The 24,540-nt window shown below is 39.8% G+C and overlaps 1 protein-coding gene across 8 annotated transcripts in view; it reads right to left on the bottom strand.

Annotated features, from left to right (window-relative positions):
- The window catches only part of Glis3 (GLIS family zinc finger 3), a 432,619-nt gene that overhangs the window by 32,673 nt on the left and 375,406 nt on the right, over nt 1–24,540 (bottom strand). For all 8 annotated transcript variants that reach the window (XM_048806835.1, XM_048806840.1, XM_048806842.1 and 5 more), the window contains one exon: nt 12,968–13,136. In XM_048806835.1, coding sequence (XP_048662792.1) covers nt 12,968–13,136 — 169 coding nt within the window. The remainder of the gene's footprint in view (nt 1–12,967; nt 13,137–24,540) is intronic.

Here is a 24,540-nt window from a genome sequence, read left to right as displayed (position 1 = left end):
CACAAGCAGCTCTAGCCTGCAATGTGGGATATGTTTTAGCACTGCTGTGGGGGTTATCCCTTTGAAAAGAAGGAACTTATATGTTTACATGATCAATTAGATTAAATGTTGGTAGGCCTGAGTTTGGGATAGCTTTTCCCCACTTCTCTATGCCACCAGGGCTATAGACCTCCCAAAGTAGGGAGAATGCATTAGAACAGCTTGTTTCTTTGTATTCACACACAAAAATATTATTGATTTGCTGCCAGAGAGTAGAAATAATGGATACAAACTGGTCTAGGATGAATTTGGGGAGGGATTTTTTTATTTCCCCAAAGAATTGCAGGGTATCATCTGTGGTGGTTTTAAAATTCATCTGTGAAAACTAATCAATGAAAAATGGCTTTAGCAGTTGGCCGACTGCAGAGGGGGGAAAAGAATCCTTTTCAAAACTTAAAAAGAAAAGCACAGTTTTAAGGATTTCACATCTGATTTAACATCTAAAAGAACCCCCCAATGATAATACCCCACTTTGTACAGCCAGACAGCGCTCCATTTTAGTAGACTTTAGTGGTCTTTATAACGATTTATAAATCACTTCATGAATTCCTGGCTGACTCATCTGGGTGACTATAGTATCTACTTATACTTCCCTTCTGTCTCACAAAAGAGACACTTGGACACAGTTCAATCCAGATTTGTCCCCAAATGAATCACAGCACGTTACTGGGGGAACTGCAAATTGAATTCGGCTTCAGAGACAATCAAGACCAGCTTTTAGTAATGAAGAAACGGCCGCTGGGAAGTGTGGGTAATTGCAACACTGTCCATCTGGGCAAGACCAAAGCTGGCCAAGAGCTGTATGTCCGTCTGAGGACTCAGTCCCGAAACAGGCAAAGAGCCGAATCTGTCCTCTGGAATAGCTTAGTGTTTCTGTCTCCTTATGAGAGGCTTCGTATAATTCATCAGATTAGATAAAAGACTCACAAATGATCACCTGAGCCTCCACTGGGCAGGATTAAATAAGGACTGTAAAGGTGGCTGCAGGTGATCATCAAGATGATCATCAAGAATTTTTAAAGGAGACTCCAGTATTAATCACAATGAGTGAGTGAGTGAGTGTTGAAATGAAAGGACAGAGTGCTTTGGAGGAAAGTTACCCCATTTGGGCATAGGAAGCAATCTGTATGTCAGGAAAACAAAGTCATCAATGCCCAAGGCACAGAAGTATTTTTTTCCCTAGTGAATGCTCTATTAGGACCCAGGATATTGCTATTCCCCTCACCCCCCAATCCCCTGTGGCAATGAAAAGGAAGGAGAGGAGAACATTAGAGTATTATGAAGGAATGAGAGCTGAAGTTTTCTGGAGTATCTTGACTACAGAACTGGCTGTGATTCCACTGTTTGTTTCAGACCCGATGTGATGGGGAGAGAGAAAAGAAAAGTTGGGTTCTGCCAAATTTTTATTTTTCAAAAACCACCAACCAGAAGAAAGTTTATCCAGAGAGGTCTTAGACATTTGATATAAAATAAATTCTACTATTAAAAAAAAAGTTCTGCAATGATATCATCACTTGGGCCACTATAAGTAGGCCAAATCAAGGGGAGTAATTCATGGCCCTGTGGCAAATGGAAGACTCTTTCTCTTGTTCAGGATGGTGTCAGACATAACGTTCAATCTGTTTTGCAACAGAATGCATTGGATGAGAGATAAACATTCATAAAAGAGTGTAATGGGAATGCCAGATGAGAACTGAGAAAAATTTAAGTGTTATTTCTGGCTAAACATGAGAACAGGAGGCATAGGTATACAAAAATGGACTATACCATGCCTTTTTGTGTTTTCAAAAAGCAAACACAGGTCTCTTTAAGACACCAGAAGAACTCTAAGAACCAACTTCAAACACAGTACTTCTGCCAAGTATGGTTAGGTGTCTTTGGAAGTCACTGCCAAATAAGGCTTCAAAAGTCAATATAATCTGTAAATTTTAAGAGAAACTAACTGGGTAGTGCCTTGGCAGCAATGACATGTGCTGTTTACATGTGTTCATTTTCCATTGTCAGATGTCAAGTTACTATTGTAGCAACAACAAAGGAAATTTTCTGCACCTGTCCTGAAGACAAGACTCAACATTTGACTGGAGAAATGAACTAGAGGAAACAGCATATATTAAAAGACTCCACAATCAGAGAAGGGTTCTTGACTCTTACAGATGGAGAGAGTATAAATCCCTGGATGTTTACTACCATCTTGTGTCTCCAGAACCTTATTCAGTAACCTGGGTAAATAAGTATTTAATAAATGTTCATTGCATTTTGAGCAATCTCGAAACTGTTGAGACTAGGAGGACTCTTGTTAATAAACTAGCTGTATTTTGCATTATTAGATGATTGTGAGCTTTTGAAGGCCAGGGGCAGAATATTATAGTATGGATGTGAGGTGTCCCTTATAAGCTCATGTGTGAGACAATGTAAGAAGATTTAGAAGAGAAATAATTGGGTTATGAGAGCTTTAATGGAATGAATCAGTGAATCAATCACCTGATGGGATTAATTGAGTGGTTATTGAAGGTGAGTAGGGTATGCCTGGAGGAGGATGGTCACTGGGGAGTGGCTTTGGGGTACACAATTATATTTGGCAACTGGAGATCTATTTGTCTGCTTTCTGTTCATCATATGAACTGCTTCCGTCCACCACACTCATCTGCTCTATGTTCAGCCTCATCTTTAGTCCTAAAGAATGGAGCTATGGACTGAGACCTCTGAAACCATGAGCCCCCAAATAAACTCTTCCTCTTCTACCGTTGTTCTGGTTGGGTCCTTTAGTCACAGCAATGAAAAAAATCTGACTAAAACAACTGCCACTGAAGAATTACTATAGATTGTGCTCTGCCAGTTCCCAGCTTGATACCGACATAGACTGGCTTCAGACTTGGTACCAATTTGTGTCCAAGCACATGAAACATTTGCTCAGTTGGTGCAAATGTCCCTTTTGACATCATCATGTTTGTCCAGAGACCACAGTTTGTGCTTCTGAGAGGTGAACATCTTTTCAAGAGAATGGTCCTAATCATTTACTCTGAAGAGAAAAAATGACTAAATCAGTGAACTTTTTTTTTTCATCTTAAAACTAAATAGAAAGCAATCAAAGATTTTTTTTCTCAGAAAAAGAAGCAAAAAAGACTTATTCAAATAACTGTACCTCTTAGTTTCTGCTCACTTGACAGTCTCCTCACCACTAATAAATAGATAGTCCTTCAGTTACAAAGAGATAGTCTATTAGCAACTAAGTCTCCTGAACGTCCCTGGAAAAAGACCATGATTTCTAGATCATACTGTTAAAAAAGTAGTGGTTTTTCTTAGAATAGCCTGTTTTACATCAGAGAGAAGGCATTTTGGAATATGTTTGGAATATGTGGCTGTTGGGCTTTCGCTTAGCTCCATATGACTTGCTGGAGAAAAGAAACACACACTGATATGCTTGAATAATACTATGGCTTAGTGACACTACCACATACCATGGTTGTTTCATGCTAATGCATTACTGTAGAGGTTGCAAGAAAAGGAATTCCATTTTACCTCAATCCTTCCTTCTTACCGTCATGACTCACTTTCCTGACCAAAAGTCTAAGGGGACTAAAAAAACATTGTCTTGGGCTTACATGAGGTACAGTTTTTGGAATGTGGGAACAAAATAAAGATGGCTGATTTGGCTCTTCAGAGGTTGACTTCTCTGGCACTTACAAAATAGCTCCTTTTATAGACATCCTAATTAGCTGGGTTTTTTTTTTTTTTTGATGTGTGATTATAATTAAGCTAGAATCAATACATCAAACAGAAATACACTGAAGAACCAATGTTTTTTTCAAAGTATGATTACATGGAAAATGATCTGGTGCAAAAAATATATTGGTACCACCAATCTAGCCTTTTGCTTGGTAGATTGGGCATGCAGGTTCACAGCAATGGTTCTGCTTTCCCAGGAAGTGATCTGAAGGAGAATGAACAGATGGAGGAATGATAATCATGTACTCAGGGTTATGATTCCTTTTCCAGAATAATAAGGAATCATAGGGGTAGTCCTCCCTACTATCCACATCCATTCATTCCACAGAATTCCTTAGATCCCCTTAGAAGCACTGAGGGTTACGAACAGGTGGTTGTCAAACTAGTGTCTATCTTGTGGGAGCTTCCTGTGTAGTGGAATAAAATCAAGTCAGTAAAAAAATAAAAAAATGCAATTTCAGGGGGTGAAATGTTAATGAAGAAAAACATAGAGCAAAGCTAAAGAACAGAGTGAAGTTAGAGAAGGAAAGTTTTAGAGAGTAGTCCAGAAAAGCTTCTCTGAAAGGCAACCCTTGAACCAACACCAGAAGTGAAAGCACAAGTCATGAAGTTCTGGTCAAAGAGCCTTTCAGGTTTCAGGAACTGCAAGGCCTGGAGGTGAGATAAGTCAGTGTTTCCTAGGAACACCAAGAAGGCAGGTGTGAACTAAGAGGGTAGTAATGGTAGGCAAATTTGGTTGAGTTCAAACCACAGAGGTCCACGTACGCTACAAACAAGACTTTGGATTTTATTCCAAGTATGATGGGGAGGGATCTGGTCAGGAAAGAGGGGATTTAACTTATATTGTAAAGGAAAGTTCTTGTGGTATAGAACAAAGGCCCTGTATGTTGGTGGCGTCAGAGTGGAAGACTGTGGACAGACAAGATGAGATGTGGAGACACACATTAGAAAACTATTTTACTTGAGATGGGAGGGGATGGTGGCTTGAACTTGGGTGGAGGAATGGCATTGATTTGGCTTGAAATGTAGTTTAGGGACCTACAATTAATTAGATGTGATTGTTTGGGAAAAGGAAGGATCGAAGTTGACTCCCAGACTTTTTTGGGGGAGATAGGGGGCTGGGGATTGAACTCAGGGCCTTCTGCATGTGAGACAAGCACTCTACCAACTGAGCTATATCCCCAGCCCCTGCTTTTTTGGTTTTTAACAGTAAACTGAAGATAGCTCTTCAATCTCTATTTTCAAGGCTAGGAATTGTCTGCCTTAGTATCACTCACACCACTGACATTAGGAACAACTCTTAGTACATTCAGCGGTTCTCAAGAAGGGTGTAGAGGGAAAAGGTGTGACTATGTGCAACTGTGTATTGGGAGAGGTGGATTTGGGGCCCCACGTCTTAATACTGACTGTGGAAGTCACCTTGCTAGAAAGAAACTGATCCCCTCATAGGCATTAAACAAAGATAACAGTCTGACTTCTGAATAGAACGTACTATAGCCCAAAAAGAAAGACGGGTTCTCATGATACAAGGTGAGCTCCACAGGGACAGACTCTACCATTGGGTAATGAGGAGTCAGGTGGAAAATAAAGGCTGCTTATGGCTCATATTTGTGTTATGACTATGGATTTTTCCCAACTATTCCAATGATCATTATTGATAAACTTTATTATCTGTGTCTATTTGTTGCCCTAGAAGTGAATTATGTTTCTGTGATATACATCAAGGAGCCTTTGTTTAATGCTCACTGAGTAAAATGCTACTACACACACAGCCATGTGGCTGACTCTGAGTCATAGTCAACTCTTCTCTAATATCATAGAGACAAGTGAGGCCAAGTTCTTGCTGATGCTACAGCTCCAATTTCCAAATGTCTGTCATTTTGCTTCTACCATGAAGGTTATTTTAAAAAGCAGTATTTTTTTTTCTTTTAACACTCAGTGACTCTTCAAAGTCCTGATAGGTCATGACCATAAAAAACACACACTTGGAATTACAAAAGACAAAACTCTCTCTTCAAATTGTACGGAAAAGAAAAATGTAAAACCCATACTGCCACTTCATCAGTCCAAGAGGCACAAAGGATAGGATAGCCTCTGGCTGACAGATTGTCCAATGAACCAGTTTTTCCTATTCCTTGTCATTTCTTCTGGCTGGCACAGAATGCATTCTGAAATTTTTGTGGTGGACAACAGGCACATTTGGCATGTATGCCAGAGTTTCCACATTCTTTATTGGTCCAATACATAAATTCTTGTGTTCAAGATAAAGCCTGCACTCCTGAATATGGCTTATGAGGCTGCTTCCTTTCTCGGTCACATACTCAGTGCCACACTTGTTTGTGCTCTTCCCTCTTAACTGTTGCACACAGCCTGTGTTGATACATCTCTCTTGCCCACAGACTGTCCAGTTTTAGGGAGACCTTTCTTCCTGTTTCTCCCTTCCCAACATTTGGATTACATGTGATTTCTGTGTACTTTCACAGCCCCCTGTATCATCTTTTCTTAATGCTCCAAATTATCCTGCCTAAGTGGTCTGCCACTTAGACTGAATGCTCCAAAAGGGCAGGGCTTTTATTAGTCCTGTTCACCACTCTATCATCAATTTCCAGCATATTGCTGGAATACCGGCTAAGTGAAAGACTCAATGAACAAATGAAATCCTAATGCTGAAATAGAGTATGATAACCTTTAGTATTTTATGATTCTTATAATTATTCCATATATACTAGGAAAATATGTGGAGAGAAAGAAAGAGACTGAAAAGAGATTAATGAGTGAACACACCAATGCCTTTGATTGCTCAGGAAATCCTGGAGAGGGAAGAACAGCAAAGTAGCAAGCAGCAGAGAATGCAGAGTATCAGGCTTCCAGTATTCAAGACCACAAGAAAGCACTGAAGTGAACCCCAGTAGTGGAAGGTGATAAAGGATCCTTAGCAATGTGCATGTGTGTGCACCTGAATGTATGTATTAGAGCAACTAGGCAGTGTATCAATGTATGGAGTTTACATAAGATGATGGGAACTTTTAAGAATTAAGGCCACTGCCCATCCAAACAATAAATTAAGAAGACCATTCCTTTTTGGGAACCTCCCACCTGGACAATGGCAATTGACAAGGACTTCCTGTTTCCTATGTATTCCTCTCAATGATCTTTTTCCCTTGGTAAATATTCCTCAGAATATACCATTGCATAACTCAGATAAAGGCACTCTGGAAGTTATGAGAACACTTAAGGTTCCTGCCCACCAAAAGCAAATAACCCAGTTAGCAAGGTGACATCTGATAAATGGTAAATCCATGGTACAGATAATATGAACTAATTAATTCAACAGGCAGACCTGTCTCTGTGGGCTATGAGAGGCAGGGAGGCTTCCAATGTTGAAAACTAAGCTGGGATTCAAAGAAAGGGTAGTAAAGGGACAAGGATGGGAACGAAGGAAAGTCTTCAGAAATAAAGCCTCAATTAAGGTGTAAAACAAGCAAAGCTGACTTGACTGGAAGTGAAGAACAGAATTAAAAAGCCAACCAATAAAAAATGGCTGCCACCTCTAACCCTTAGTGTCCAGGCAGGCAACCTGTGGTTGGTTCACAAGTCTCTGTCACTACTGCAGAGCACACATTTGTGGACTTCAGAAGGCAGGGAAGTGGCTAGTATTCTCTTATTTAAGATGAGTGACACAAACCCAGCTCACTGGTAGAGCGTCTAACATTTCTCCATTTCAAAGAGAGACTTCCATCAATATTTTTGGTATGGTCTAACAGACAAACTGTGAAACCCAATTAATTAACATGTTCAAAGATTGCTGGGTTCCTCTCATGGGAAGCCACAGTTACAAAGTACCACTAGTGTGTTGGACATGACATAGTAAAACAATACTTCCCATAAGTTTAAATCAACATTGGGTGATGTGGTACAGTACTGCTAAAATCACTGAAATGATGTATCATTCAGATAATATTCAAAATAAAAATGGAACCTCATCAAGTTGAGAGAACTTGCATTTATTTTATGATGGTAAAGATCAAAGAACCTGATGCTAGATGGGTAGATGTGGTAGACCTTTCCTGACTTCTGACAGTGACTCAGCCTATTTTATTAACAAGCTAAAGCTAAGTAAATGATGAATCAATGCCCACAAAAATCCCAAAGTGTGATAAACCTATTTCCGTTAAGAAAACTACTTGAGTTTTTACTGGGGGATTTCCCAGGCAAACAGAGGCAAAGATATATAAACCCCAAACGGAAGGTAAGCACATTTCCTCTTCGTGTTTTTATCCAGGTCACTAATAAAAACACAGTGAATAATTCAGGGCTGTTACATGTCATCCTCTTCACCAAACCAGATTGGAAGAGATAACCTGCCACACTCACACTTGCTCACATTCAGTTGGGTTGGCACTGGGTCAGGACACACATCCTGCAGAAGAGTAGGGCAGCAAGGAAAGCCATCAAAGTACAAACGTCCACCAATCCATACAGAATACCATCCCATCCCTTTTCTCCATCTTCTATTCCATGATTATTTATATTATCAATCACTGTGATAACTTAATAGCATCCTCTGGCTTCCCTACCCGAATCCCTCAGTAATGCCGAGGTCCCATCTACCTGAGTATCCACAGCTAAGCTACTGCATGCCTGCTTCATGCCATATAACATGCTAGGCATGTTAACTTCTTTGGTTCATTTAATTCTAATTCCCTGTAAGTTGCAAATGAGGTCTCAAAAACTCAGACTAATACTAACAAAAACAGCATGTTATTGGCACCAAAATAGGCTGGTAGACCAATGGTACAGAATAGAGGACACAGAGACTAACCCACAAAATTACAATTATTTTATATTACACAAATGTGCCAAAAACGTGCACTGGAGAAAAGATAGCATCTTTAACATATGGTGCTGGGAAAACTGGAAATCCATATGCAACAAAATGAAATTAAACCCCTATCTCCCACCATGCATAAAACTTAACTCAAAATGGATCAAGGACCTAGAAATTAAACCAGAGAATCTGTGTCTAATAGAAGAAAAAGAAAGGCCTAATCTTCATCATGTGGGAGTAGGCCCCAACTTCCTTAATAAGACTCCTATAGAACAAGAATTAAAACCAAGAATCAATAAATGGGATGGGATCAAATTAAAAAGTTTCTTCTCAGCAGAAGAAGCAATCTGTGAGGTGAACACAGAGCCTACATCTTGGGAGCAAATTTTTACCCCTCACATATCAGATAGAACACTAATCTCTAGGGTACATAAAGAACTCAAAAAGCTAACCACTGAAAAAACAAATAACCCAATCAAAAATGGGCCAAGGACCTGAACAGAAACTTCTCAGAAGAGGATATACAATCAATCAACAAATACATGAAAAAATGCTCATCATCTCTAGCAATCAGAGAAATGCAAATCAAAACTACTCTAAGATATCATCTCACTCCAGTCAGAATGGTAGCTATTATGAAGACAAACAACAATATGTATTGGCGAGGATTTGGGGGAAAAGGTACACTCATACATTGCTGGTGGGACTGTAAATTGGTGTAGACAATTTGGAAAGCAGTATGGAGATTCCTTGGAAATCTGGGAATGGAACCACCATCTGACCCAGCTATTCCTCTCTTCGGACCATACCCAAAGGACTTAAAAACAGCATACTACAGGGACACAGGGACACAGCCACATCAATGTTTATACCAGCACAATTCACAATAGCTAAACTGTGGAGCCAACCTAGATATCCTTCAGTGGATGAATGGATAAAAAAATATGGCATATATACACAATAGAATTTTACTCAGCATTAAAAAGAATAAAATCATGGCATTTGCAGGTAAATGGATGGCATTGGAGAAGATAATGCTAAGTGAAGTTAGCCAATCCACAAAATCCAAATGCTGCATGTTTTCTTTGATATAATAGGCTGACTCATAGTGGGATAGGGAGGGAGAGCATGGAAGGATTAGATGAATTCTAGATAGGGAAGAGGGGTGGGAGGGAAAGGGAGGGGCAGGGGATTAGCAAGGGCTGTGGAATGTGATGGACATCATTATCCAAAGTACATGTATGAAGACTTGAATTGGGTGTCAACATCCTTTATATACAAACAGAGATATGAAAAATTGTGGTATATATCTGTAATAAGAATTGTAATGCAAAAAAGTACATGTATAAAGGCATGAATTGGTGTAAACATACTTTATATACAGAGATATGAAAAATTGTGCTCTATATGTGTAATAAGAATTGTAATGCATTCCATTACTCTCGTGTATTTTAAAAAAATAAAATCAATAAAAGATAAAACCAAAAAAAAAAAAAAAGCTAAGGAACACCTATGCAGTATTCCTACCAAAAATGTTTCAGGAGGAAACAATCAGACAAACCCAAACCATGGAGCACTGTGCAAAACAAATGTCTTGAGTTCCTCAAAAAACATCAGTGTCCTGAAAGACAATGGTGATAATGATGATGATAAAGCTGAGGGACTCCATTAGATTCAAGGAGACTATAAAGAAATGAGAATTAAATGCATTGTGTGATCCTTTTTAGAGCCCTGACTCATAAAAAGGAAAGAAAAATTAAAAAACACCCTTTAGCTATAAAGGACATTATTCACAAAATTTGGGAAATCTGAATATCAATAACTTATTAGATAACAGTAATGTATCAGTGTTAAAATATCCTGATTATGATTGTTGTATTGGATTTATGGAGGAGAATGTTCTTCTAAATAGATCTCTATTGAAGTAATAATTATGGATAGAGTTCAATGATATTTGCAAGTATCTCTCAAATGGTTTAAAACTAATAAGCAAGTAAACAAGTATAGTATCTCCCACATAAGGGGTGGTGAGAGAAAGAGAGAAAGACAAAATGGCAAAATATGAACAGTGGGTGAATATGGATGCAGTATATATGGGTATCATTATAGTATACTTAAAAATTTTGAAGAAGGAACTAAAAACATAAAAGATATGAAATAAAATAAAATGTCAAAAACAAACAAGCAAGAAGAGCAGCTAAGGCACTTGCCCACAGTCAATTAGCAACTGTCAGAGCTGGGATGCAAACATCAGGTAACTTCATTATCTCAGTTGTTTCTAAAGACAATACTGCTTAAAATCTTTTCTTACATGTATTCTTTAAAAGGACTATACAAGAAGGCAACCCAATGATTACTTTCCTTTGATATTTTTGTTAGGGGTTGTTATGACTATTAATAAAGAGACGCAGTGAAGAAGCGAACTTGTGGGGTATGATTCTCAGCCAGACAGAAAGAAATGAGATGACAAAAAGCCCACAGCTAATAGAATTTTAAACCCAATTGGAAACTATATAAAATGTTAGAAGAAATAAGCTCATCTCAACTTACAGGAATATACCAGATAACTGGAAAGGTGTGTCTCTGAACAGTGTCTGTGAACTTAATGGATGATAATCACTTGAGCTTTGCTTACTGAGACTGAGAGGAAGCTAGAGCATTGTCCACACCCACAGAACTGTTAAAATAAGTCTGATCTTTGGATTCATATCTCTAATTGTCCATTGGACAAATGTACATATATCTTTCACAATCCCCTAAAACTAAAAATTTTAAAACTCAAACCCCTCTAAAGTCAATTCATCATCCCCACCTTCTCTCCACCCAACAGCCTCTTTCCCCCCATGTTACTGCATATTGTATTAATGGTACAATTTTCCATCTTGGTTTCTAGGGGTAAAACTCAGAAATTGATTTTGGTCCCTCCTCGTGTGTGTGTGTGTGTGTGTGTGTGTGTAAAATAATGAGCAGTTTTTCTTCCTATAGCAAATCCTTATTTCTTTGCCTTACTAAAAGTTATCATATTGCTCTCATGGTTTCCAGTAGCAGCCTCAGCCTTTTTCCCCCTATTCCAACTTCAATTACTCCATTATCTTGTCCCCATGATGTCAATATGATTGTGTTTCTTTCCAATAAAAAGCCCATGATAGTTCTTTGCTTACAGTAGGATAAGGGGGGAAATTCCTTACCATAGCATACAAAATATGGTCCCACATGAGCCGGCCCACCATTATCATGATGTGCCTCCATCAGCCATGTGCACCCTAGGGGCCTACTATCTGAGACCTCCCTGATGCGCCTCTTCTCCTACCTCACATCTTGTACATGTTCTTCTTATTGTCAGGGATGCTATTTTGCATTTATTCATCTGGAAGAGCCTTGGGTTTCCCTCAATGCCTAGATCACTTTACTTACTATGCAGATTCTTCTTTTGGTTTGTGATATTCAAAAGCACACAGGAGCAGAAATATGAGAAGGGTTCATCAAAATCTCTGGAGCCAGTAGAGAATTCAGAAGTAAGAATATCATGAAGATAAGAGTTGTTTATAGATTCTCCCCCAGAAAACTTTATTCGAGTTACATCAATGTAAAGTTTCCAGTGAACAGCCAGCTCCCTTCTGGTCTATGGCTTTTTATGCTCTGCTCCTAAGCTCCTGCACTTTGGATCTTGAATGTTCCCCATTGGGCATGTGTTGACGAATAGGCCACCAGCCTGTGGCACTACTGGGAGGTAATGGAACCTTTAAAAGGTGGGGCCTAGTGGAAGGAAGTTAGGTGATACCCGTCCCTTCCCATCTCTCTTTGGTCTTGGTTGCAATGAGGGGAACAGGCCTCCTCCGCCATGTTCTTCCACTATGATGAAATGTGCTGCCACAGACCAAAGAAACATGGCCATGTAACCATGAACTCAAACCTCTGAAACCAGGAGCCCAAACAAACCTTTCCTCCTTATAGGTTCATTATCTCAGGTATTTTGCCAAAGTAATTAAATGCTAACACACACGCTTACACTACTATCTAACTGGGGTACCATCTTACATCTGGAAAACACCTCAGCCTGTGCATATATTACCTTAAAATTGAGTCCCTAAAATAAACTATGGAAAAGTAAAAAAGACAGGGACATTCTGATGCAGCTTTCCAGCACCTGACACTTTAGCAGCTTTTGCCAATACTGTTTTCTAACGGAAAAATATAACAGATAATGAGATATTTGGTCTCTGTGTTTTGTGTATGCTACTTTTAAAATGTCACCTTTGGGTAACTCAACCCACCAACGGATTATTAATAAAATTCAACAACTGTCAAAGCTCTTCTCCGTGGAGAAAAGTTTGGCGACGACACCTATTATGAGAGAGAGACAGATGGCCTTACCTCTCAGCTCCTGCGTCCACAGCTGTGAGTGGAGGTAACTGGGAGGAGGGGTTGTGGGGGCTCCCCTGTACATTATGTCCTGGAGAAGGGTGACTGACAGGATGTGGGGGTGGCCCGGCCCCAGCAGCTGTTCCACTTCGGCTTGAATGATTGCTGGAGAAAATGGGAGCTGAAATCAAGGGAAAAGAAGCATGAGACTCACCCCAAAGGAAGCACACATTTTTTAAATATTGAAGGCTGACAGGAAGCATATTTTAGGGGCTTGTTTGTTTTTCTCTGGGTGGCTCTCAGGGAACGGTTCTCCCCTTCTTGGATATACACAGCTTTTGTGTTTGTGGTGGAACAGGTTCCTTGGCTAATATGCCTAACCGCCATCTCAGGAACTCACATTCACTCGCTCAAGGCTGGTGTTCACGGTCTGTCTCCTAAGAGCTGCCCTGCCCTGCCAGTTCCGTGTCTGGCCACTGTATAATTAATCAATCTTGTACTGTTTGCATCTATTCAAAGGTTTCTGTGTGCATGCCTTTTAGTCACAGAGGATGAAAATCAGGTAACAGAATATTTGGTCAGCTGACAGGGAATGGCACAAGACTGTCAGTAACCCACCCCCCCCACAACCCCCCACTCCCGCTGCAGGGAGCCACAGTGAGTCAGATGGGTGGCTCTGCCAATGCTCAATCAATGTAATGAGAATGGAGCTCTGCTGATCCCAGCATCAGCACAAGATCCTACATCCTTTTAACTTTTTAACTTTAGAGTCTAACTGACCCCACACATTTCCCGGATAGTGTGATGAATAAACTTGGACTTCATCAAAATCAAAAAGAAGTGCTCTCCCAAGACCACAAAATAGGAAAATGGGGGTCTCAATCACAGCATGTGGGGGGTCTTACCCCACTGTTGCCTATTGTGATACAGATTATGAGGTTTAGAACTCCATTTGTAGGGGCAGTCTCGCCTTTGAGAACTGTATGTGACCTCAAACTTGAATATGTGCCCATTTAGATCAGCTAATTGGTACTATGTTGCAGAAGAACTTGGGGCTTGTCACTTTCAGAGTCTATCAGAGAGGATCTCAGTGTCTGGGACCCACTCGGCAGACACCTCATTATGCGCAATCACACTGGCATCATTACATGGACTCTCTGAACTTCCTTCTCTGTACAATGCTATCCATGCTCAGCTCTATACCCATATCTGCTCTTTTGGAACTTAGACTGCTGATATCAAAGAATAAATGGATTTTTTTAAAATAAAAGAAATCAGGTTTGGGATTAAGAAAGAGAAGACACATTATCAAAAAGAGTTGAAGGTTTAAAAGTTCAGGGAGTAGTATTTTTAGACCAGTACCTCTTTCCTCCAACCTTTCCAGGATAGAATTAAGACCCCGGATGACCCAGCCCCCAAAATCTTAATCCAATGGAACAAGAGTTCAAGTACTTAAAGGAACATGTGAAGAGGCAGAATTACCATCTTCCCGCTCAAAAAGCTACTGACAGGGGTGTGATCTGATTTGAAGGGTTTATTTCTGGTAAATCAGCATTCTGTCAGGTTAAGGCTTGTCCTCAGAAGTCTGCATCCTCCAGAGCCCTCAGCATCCTGAAGAGGTAGTGAGGCCAGAAAGTGCTTACCAGCTCAAAAGGCAAGGCAAAGCCTCTGTTGTGTGCGTCAGCCTCTATAAAAGTTGCACATTTGCAAACTCACTAGAGTCACCTTATGAATCACTACCCTCATTTATGCTCTGCTAGCTCAGGGAACCACAATTCTGCTTGTATTCCAAATAATAATTTTACTCAGGGGAAAAGGCTATTTGGATCAACTGTGGCAATAGTTTCAACATTGGTGTTTGTGAGCATGGAGCTTGGTGTTTTATATACTATTCCAGAAACTAATGGAATAATAAGAGGTCACAGAGAAAATGCGGCTAACTCCCCCTGCCCCAATTTAGTGTACAAATGTTAGCTTGTTGTTGTTGTAGTTGCTGAATACACCCATCACTTATTTTCCTCTGGAGGTATTTCTGTAGTATGTCTTTGTGTTTATCACAAGGGAAGCATTGCCCTTGCTGTTTATAACCCAGTGGGCAACAGAGAACTTGAGGTGCATACTCTATGCTCTACTCTGTGGTACCACAGAAAATGTGGTATTTCCCAGTGGTCTCTATTAACTACTTTGCTACATTTGGTATTAGCACAATGAAGTAGGCTGGAAATTTTAGTATTGTTCATAGCCTGTCACTCACTCAAAGTCAGAACTGGTTGAAGGTCTGTTCTTCATCTTATTTAATAGTCAGGACCAAACCATTCATTATCCATCCATCCATCCATCCATCCATCCATCATCCACCATTATTTTTAATTCAATATTTATTAAGTGTCTACTACACATTAACCACTCTACATTTGTGAATCTCTGTCATTGAGGAGGTTGCAACCCAGCCAGGGGAAAAGACTTGTTTACATCAATTCTACAAAAATACCAAGACTTAATAGTATAGAGCATTGAACTTCAAAGCACTTTAATACACTATTTTATTTATGGCTCCACAATACCCCCTAAGCTTCGGCCAAAGGAGACATCTGACTACATCTCAAACATTTCATGGCAATTTATACTACTGTGCTTTTGCTCATAATGTCCTCTACCTCATTATGCTCTGAGCAGACAATTATTCCGCAAACACTTATGGAGTACCTCCCACGTAGCAGACAAGGAGCTAGGTCTTGGGGTATACTAGGGAACAAGAAATCCTTGGTGCCTGGTATCTCCAACAACATTGTGTTTGTTGAATGAACAAAGACAAACCCACTCTAAATGCCAATGGACTCCATTGTGGGGCTCAGTGTGTAGGACATGGACAGAAAGGAACTTTTATCTACCAACTCCTATCCCCATTGGTCAAGGGTTGCCCCAGGGAAGTGTTAATTTCCATACTTCCAGGTATGCATATGACCCAGAGTGGAGCACTGGAGAAAATTTGGGGCAGAAAACAGGAGCATGTGGTGCAGTTGATGCGAGGGACCGTCAAGCTATGCCTGTTTAACAGCTGCCACAGCAATGGCCAGGAGAGGTAAGTGTTGGAGAGGTTGTGAGGCAGTATATATAAGGTGTCTGGTACAGGGCTAAAGGCTCAAGAACCTGTCTTCCAACTGTGCTGAGGTCCACATGTGCCCAGGCCCTTTACTGCTACAGCAGATTCATGACACCGAAATAGGAAGTGTTCTTCTGACAGGGGCCTCATAAGAATAAGAAATATAAGGCTTCAGAGTTCAATGTAAAGTTTCTGAGTTTGGAAAGTATGCTGAACAATTTCTTATGGAGGATTTAATAAATCACCCTGATGCTAAAACAAAGCACATGACCTGCTTCTTTTCATATTAAATGGTACGAGAAGTATAGGAAAATCTTGTTTCTGGTGAGTTACAACCTAATAGTAAAAGCTTATAATTCAATGTTTATACAGATCACTTGGCATACAGAATTCAGGACAGGATTACTGGTTGTAGTTCACACCTGTGACCAAAATAATGCCAAGAAATTTGGAGAAAATATTGAGACACTTTCTAATAGTCATCCAATTCCCATCTCACATACCCTTCTAATAAAATGAACAACTCTCTGGAGTCAGATAGCTATGGCTTCAATAGGATTGTCCCAAGCCTCTACCAAAGACCTGTATTTCTCAGAAATTGTCATTATGGCACAGAAAATGTCTTTTCAGTTTACACAACTTCTAGGAATATCTGATTTTATCACACTGCACATCCAGAAGCAATCTTAATTACCATAGCCCAAGAATTTTTCAAATGTATTTATGCATTTGTTCATTAAAACACAATATTCCAGCACCTCCTTGGTACCAGGCAGGTGAGGCAGGTGCTAATCTCTTTTAATGCTTTGAGCCTGAATACCTGCTGACTTCTCACAGACTTACTCACTACAAAACATGCTTACTGACAAATACTCAAACTTTGCCAAATGATTTCTAACCTTAGGAAGAAAAATCTCCATGTTAGAATGAAATTATGAGGTCATTCACAAAAGGAAAAATTTCCTTCCATGCACACTCAAAATGATTTTCCCAACTCAACCAAGGGGGCATACAACGCGGCCTATCGATCAAAGCATAAGGAAGAGAACGGATCCCTCCAGAATACAGGACAATATTAACAAAACTGTTGTGATCAAATCAAGCAGCACACACAGGCGGCCTTCATTGTCTGTGTCACCTTGGGGGTCAGTGCTGTGTTCAAAGCTGGAAGAGGGCTTTTAAGTGAACTTCCAGTCATGGCTGATGACTGGCAGCTGGAACAACTGATTAGGCACGGCACAGGAACATATTGGAAATCCTTATTGCTTTTGTGATTAAGAGATGGTGAACTCCCCAAGGAAATAAAAACCTGGTCTTGCGATGAATACGTGAGCCTGGCTTCTAAGAGAAGCCCAGCAGCTCGCCACCCTGCTGCTTTGCCTTCTTTCTCTTTGGGGCCTGGCTTACAGCAGTTACCTAACCCTCTCCACTACAGGTAGGTGGAGGTGCCTCAGTGGGCTTTATAATTTCTACAGAGCAGCATCTGTTGATCTATGTGGCTCTTAGATTCCATCTCATGGGCCATCGGGACTAAGGCATTCTAGGCTGGTGCCTTTAACTAGCCCAGGTTAATTAGGTTTAATAGGCAGCTCTCTCTGGCCAAATGAAAAGTATTAATCTATATTTCTAATGGGTGTGGACAATGAAGCCTCGGGGCTACATCAACTGTGATGCATTCACTGGGAGGCAAGGTGTGTTAGTAGCATCCCCAAATAAAGACTGCTTTTTTCAGGCCCATCCCCAGAGCTGGGGAAGTCAACCATAGGCATCTCTTGGTAAATGTGTTTTCATCATTTTGGTGGGCAGAGATGAAGACCTCCCTGTCAGGCTGAAGTATATGCAATATACTTTCCTATTCAAAACTGAACGGAAAGTTAGAGCTCTGCTTCTCAAGTTTTTTTTTTGTTTGTTTTTTTTTTTGCTTCTCAAGTTTGAATCATCAAATCAAAGAAATCATCAGAGCAAGATGTATATTCTGCTTTGCTGTGTCTTGGGGACAAGGGATGTTGAGTTTCTAAATTCCTAACAAACCCTCCAAGTGATCCAGAGACCACACTGTGAGTAGCAGGTAGCCAGTTTCTATCTCAGCTGCATTTCATCTGCTTGCTGCCCCACACCAGGGAATTTGTAGTTAAGATTTAATGAGTACTTATTTCAAGTATTTTATAAACATGTTCCCAGTTTACCGGTGATAAACTTGAACCCTAATCTGATTTCTGAGTGGGTTACCTGGCCTAGGCCTCTTGATGGGTAAATATTAAAGCTGGAATCTGAATCAGGATGATATGTATCAGATCACATACCCCTGAACACCACCCTTATTGCTTCTCAATGGCAAGATGGGTTCAAATAAAGAATGAGAGTGTCATGTACCAGGACCTCTGAGCACTCTGTTTTGCAAAGGCTGCTAGCAGTTAAGAGGCACATGAACAGCCTTAACCGTCACACTGTCAGTAAGAGTGAAAAAAGTATATTCCCATTTCTGTTTCTGCCCATTCTAAAAGCACCTCAGCACTGACAAGAGAAGATTTCTGGCTCTGAAGTTTAATTCAGGCTAGAAATTAACTGAATTATTTGGTTTGGAAAACAAACAGCTGGTAGGAAATGTGCTTTTTCCCCAAATAAAGATTTCAGATGCTTGTCAGAGGCATATTGATCCTCTGGTGGGAACAGAAGGAAGGCCTGGAGGGGTTATTCATGAGCAATCAGCTATATGCACCCTTTACCACAGTAAACACCATGTCCTGGGCTGAAAGGCTACTGTCAATACTGCACCAAGAAAAGATTCACCGCTGATCTGAAGCTACTGAGCTGCTTTACAAATCTGCATTTGGAGTCACTTAGGGTTACTGAAGAGCCATGGTATTGCTCTGGCTTATTCTCAAAGGAAAAAGGAACCAGTCTTACCCGCAGATGGTGAATACACTATAATGAGTGTCAGAGTAATGTTGGGATCATGAGAAATGACATTAATCGTTTGGTGACTGGTACATGAGAGGAGGTATGGGCTGACCATTCATTTCTTGGGCAGTATTTCCAGGGTCAAGGCGCAGAGGGGTAAGCTAATCAATGAAACCAAGGTAAATCAGCTTTCACAGAGACATTAAAAAGAATTAGAGGACCCATGTGAACAGTGAACTCAATCTCGTTTCTCTTTCTTCCCAGAGGAGAAATTTGGACCTGGGAAGAGTTCGGGAAACAGTCAAGCCTCAATGGAAATTTTGGCTCCTCTGGCTTCATCAGAAATGGGATGGTTGAGAGAGACAGCGTCAGGGTGATAACAAATGGAACAAAGCAAGCACAACGTGAATCAGATAGAACTGTGTTGGCTGCTTGGCTTTAGTGATTACTCACAAAAGAGTTCTGGGCAAGTCATTTAACCAGTCCCAATCTCTTCCTCTTAAATAAGGATAACATAATTCATAGGATTGTGAGAATTATATAATGCACAAAAAACCCCCCACAAGCATAGTGCCTGAACTATAGCTAAATGCTCATAAATCACTGTTGCTATTATTTGTCTGTTATTACAATTATTACCATTTTAATCAGATTAGAGAAAGACAAAGGCATATGTTGCTCTCAAATGGTAAATCTCCAATGAAGTATGATTTCCTGTCTAAATTACAGATGGAAGAATGCATATAAACTACAGACTAGAGTCCTTTTAAAATGCAGAAGCATTTCACACCTTTTCCTCAATCAGTTTTTTATTGTTCAATTTTTTTTATATGTTACTAAAAAGGGTTTGGGTCCTGCAAAAAGAATCCTCATAGGGTTAAAATGTTGTACTTTATTTTGAAGGAGTAATGCACACCTTTGAATTACAACCCATAATGCATTTCAGTTTAAAAGATAACAAGTCATTTTCATGCATGACTGCACTTCGTTAAGGAGCGAAAATGGGCTGTTACTAAAATGTCAACACAATTGTCCCTCTTGAAGCTTAGTTTATCTTGAAGTATTTTTACATTTTCAGCATTTCTTTTTGTTTGTTTCTCCAAGTGCACAAAGATCCAGTCTCCGTTAATTTTTAGAATTCGAAGAAAGACTTTTCATTAGGCATTCTTAAGAAAATGGCCAATGTTGGGGGTAACTGGTAATAGGCCCCCAATAGTGAAAATTTGGATTCGGGTACTTTCTGTGTGTTTTGTGAATTTCATTTTGGAGCAATATAATTGCACTGTCGTTCAATGGAAAATGCTCCCCAACCTAAATGCCCAAACCGGAAAGAGTTTTCTAGTAAGGAGAATGCCTGGTCAGGGTCATTTAGAAGCCTGCATTTGACACTGAAATTAATTGGGGAATGGGAGAGATTCCTCCACTAATCCTTGCCTTGTGGCTGATGAGGAGGAGATTTCCTTTTTCTTTCCTGATGATGTCTGGGCATTTCCTCTTTGCCTGCCTCTCCATCAGAAAGGGTGTCACTCCATCCTCCACCTGTATCAGGAAGAAGTACCTTCTTAAGGGTTTCCACATTCATCCCTCTAATCTTTCTCTTCTCCTTGCGGCATGAATAATTTTAATATTGCCAATTGCTAAAAATCTATTCTTTCTGCCTGTCTTTTTTTTCCCTCCCCTCTTTGCAGTGTGGAGTGTCATTATCCAGCAGCCCTGATAAGAGGATAATGAAACAATCCCTTCTCAACCAGATCCGGTGGCTGTCAGACTAAAATGACACCAACCGTACATCCTTGACATGCTACCCTAAGCTAATTGATGGCAAACAATGGCAACTGTCTCCCATGCACTAAGACAAAGAAAACACTCTCATGTCACCTGATGGGAGAGCTACCTGGCAACGGATAAACAAATGTGTTAGCGAGATATTGCATTAAGGTAAGTGAGGGCACAGCTCTGAAGAACATACCTATTAACTTTGAGCTTATGAGTGCTGCTGTTCACTGGGGAACAGAAATAAATAAGGTAAAATGAGAATTTATTGATGTCTGGACAGTTACATGAATATTCAGGCTCTCTTACAAATAGATATTCCCCCATGAGCTCCAAACTTCTGTGTAGGCTTCCCAATTACATTTCCACATCATGCAGCTGGATTTATAGCCAGGGAAGAAGTTATTAGTGTTTGGAAGAGGATGCACGCTTACATGCCTTTCTGGAATACAGGCTGATACAACTAGAAGATAATGGTTGATGCCATCCATATAAATGCCAAAGGTTACCATCAAACATCCTGAAATACCAGGTGTAATTAACTTCATGTTCAGAAAAGCTCCTGAAACATCAGTATTTTAGAACAAAGACATTTTGTTCCAAGTAGAGGGGCATCATTCTGGCAGCTCTCTCAATTTCTGTGGGACCAACACTTCGTGCAGTCCTCTTGGATCTTTCCAGACAATGCATGACATATCCAACCTCAAATCTCATGCTTTACCTTTTTTCCTTCTACCTCTCAACGTTCCTACATATTCACCCTCAGATAGTTTGTTACACCGAAAGTGAGTGAAATAACTTGAACAAGTAAACCACTCAGACTGCCCTATAGGAAATCATCATTTGTTCCTGGCTCATGTGTTATGTTAACCCCATTTGGGGAGAGTGGGAAAACAAAATGAAAGAAGATGGAGTAGCATGGGTAACTACTCCTGGAGGTCCTTTAAAAATGCTCCTCATTTGTTTGTTTGGAAGTCAAGTCTAACTTGGCCATTAAAACAAAAACAAAACAAAAAACTAAAGTTTCAGTAAAACACATTTGGTTCCCTAACTACTTATTATTCATTCCTTAGGTATCTCCTACCTGTGCCATGTTGACCATAAAAGATGTTGCTTCTCTTTCAGAGTCTGCTGGGACAATCTCACCCATGGACTTTCACATGACTTCTGAAACCACTTCAGAGCAAGGTTTTATAGAAAAAGATATTTAGCATATAGACAGCCAACCCAGTATTTAATACAATATTTTTCCAGCCAAATCCAGGGTTGACCTACCAATTCCAAACTCACACAGGGAATCTCCTTCTTTTCCAGGTCTGTCAAATGATGTAACAACAGCCTTTTTGGAGGACTGGGGTATGGTGAGTGAGGGCCAAAAGTTTGCCATTTTTACTAGCTTGAGGCAAAATTGCTCGGGCAGTTGGTTTTGTGACTCTAGGCAAGGCCCATTCTTCTTTTTAACTTGCCTATACTCTTCCACTTTGCCTTCAGGTGCTTAGTGTTACCTTCTAGCAAACTATTTTACTCTCAGGACACTGAGAAGTCACTCAGATGTTATCATGGATTTATGCCCATATGTAGTCTTTTTCAAGGAATTTTTATTTAAAGTTCTGCTCCATCTATGTAATAGTGAGTTCAGCCTTCTTCACTTTATATCAGTTGCAAACATCTTCATTGCAGGTAGAGAGTGGATTTTGAAGAAGCAAACCTCTTCCCTTGAGAATATGAGAATATGGCCAGGTGGGTCCTTCAAGTTTGATATGTCAACCTTTTTTTAATCCTAGTTGTTAATTTACATTTCTACAAGAGGCTTCAATTTTTAAAAATATAGTTCTTGAAATACCTTTCTGTTGAGGAGCCTTGGCTCATCATAATTAGAACTGAGACCCCTGTTCTCTGGCAGCCCCTTCCTCTGGCAGCCTCATCCAGGACAAACCCTCCCCGCCACCCCACCCACAGCAGCCTGAGTTGCTTGTGTGCAGATGTCTTTTGCAATTTGACAGCTTTGGTTGTTTGAGAACCTCTCATTTGGAGGTTCCATAGAACGCCCCAGGGAGGAGTAGGAGTGGCAGGCAGTACAAGTGGTCTGGATCCCTTCAAGGGAAACAGTTCTGCTGTCATCTGTTTTAATTGCCAGACCTTACAAAATTCTTTAAAAACCCATCAGCCAGAAGACAACTAAGGGTCTGCTAAATCTAAAATATTACAGAGATCAACAAAACCAGTATGTATTACAGGATCCTAACTTGTCTCACAATGTAGTCTCTTTTTTAATTAATTTATTTGAGTTACTTCACTTTCTGGCTTCCTTGTTTTCACTTAGTCTTTGATAAATGTGCCAGATGTAAGTTTGAAGGGGGTGGAGGGTTAACAAACCTTTTCTGGAAAGAGTCAGATAGTAAGTATTTTAGGCTTTGCAGGCAAGAGGCAGTGTCCACAATTCTTTAAGCAACTATTCTCGTATCAGGCTAATAGGTTTGTTTGTTTTTATATTTAAAAATCTTAAAACCATCTTTAGTTGTTAGGCCATGCAAAAATAGAAGGCAGGTCAGGTCTGGTCTATGGGCTGTAGTTTGCTGATCCCTACTGTTAATAAATTACCGTTAATAAATTACTATTAAGATCCATCATGAGAAAGAACTGTTTTTGAAATATGAGAATTAAATTTGAGGAAAGCAAATAGTCAAGAATAGTTTTCTGAACTCCTTGGAGTATATTTTGAGATAAATGACATAGTCTGGAAGAGTCTACTTACAAAATGACATCAGGCTATACCCCAGCAATGCCAAAACAGTGACTACATAAGATTGTTCTGGTTGGGGCTGTCAATCAAATTTCTTCCTTCTTCTATCTGCCTCACTTTCACAAATTCACAGTTTCATTAAGTTCATTTTTCAAATAAGCACACTGGCACTCTCTATATAACCAGTCTAAGTATTATTTCTACTTTCAATGGCAACAGAAAAATGTCTAATTTATGGACCTGAAAACAGGTCTTAGAATGTGCAAGGTCCAAGTCCTCATCTTGACTTCTTCTTGGAAGGAAGTCTTTATATCAGGATATTGATCTTTGAACCCTTCAGGATAAAAGAAATGGGTAGAAAGGTTTCTATTTCTTGTCACACACAGCAACTTGGTTCACAACTAATTCTCTTTAAACGAAGAGGAAGAAAAAAAAAAGAAAGGAATATCAGTTGAGTATCTGATGGTTGCTATGGAGTGTACTGAATCATTTTATGCTATCTTATTTAATTCTCACAACAGCTCTATGAGATCAGAATTCTTACCACCATTTTATAGAAAAGTAACATACCCAAACTAAACACCCAGGGAGTGGAGAGCCAGCATTGGACTTTAGATTTAGTTCCATATTTTTCTGCCAGAGCACATCATCTCCAAAGAGCAAAGACAAACAAAGTGGGAGGAGCACTCTTTTTGAATACCCCAAATCTACTAACCACTGATGGTAACTACTGAATGAAGCTGATGACATTCTCAGTTTCTTTAGGCTTTCTTTTCTTTTTCTTTTTTCTCATTTCTAAAATCAATCAATCAAGGCGGTGGGTGATTTGTGGCACCCATTCCCTAATGTGTTTAACAGAACTACAACATGAATTCTTCTAGTATTTGGATAAAAGCATTATAACTGATAGATGCTCAACATTATCATATTCTAAGAACTCTTTATGTACTGTAATACAGTATTGATCTCAGTAAGAAAGAAATTCAAGTTAGGAGTCATTTTCTCTTGTAAGTGGCATGTTTGAGCATATACTGGTCACACCGGTGATTAGAGGGGCTATACAAA

The sequence above is a fragment of the Marmota marmota genome, unplaced genomic scaffold (assembly GCF_001458135.2).
Source record: "Marmota marmota marmota unplaced genomic scaffold, marMar, whole genome shotgun sequence".
Lineage (NCBI taxonomy): Eukaryota > Metazoa > Chordata > Mammalia > Rodentia > Sciuridae > Marmota > Marmota marmota.
Note: the sequence above shows the minus strand (reverse complement) of the source record. Positions and strands in the feature narration are given on the sequence as shown.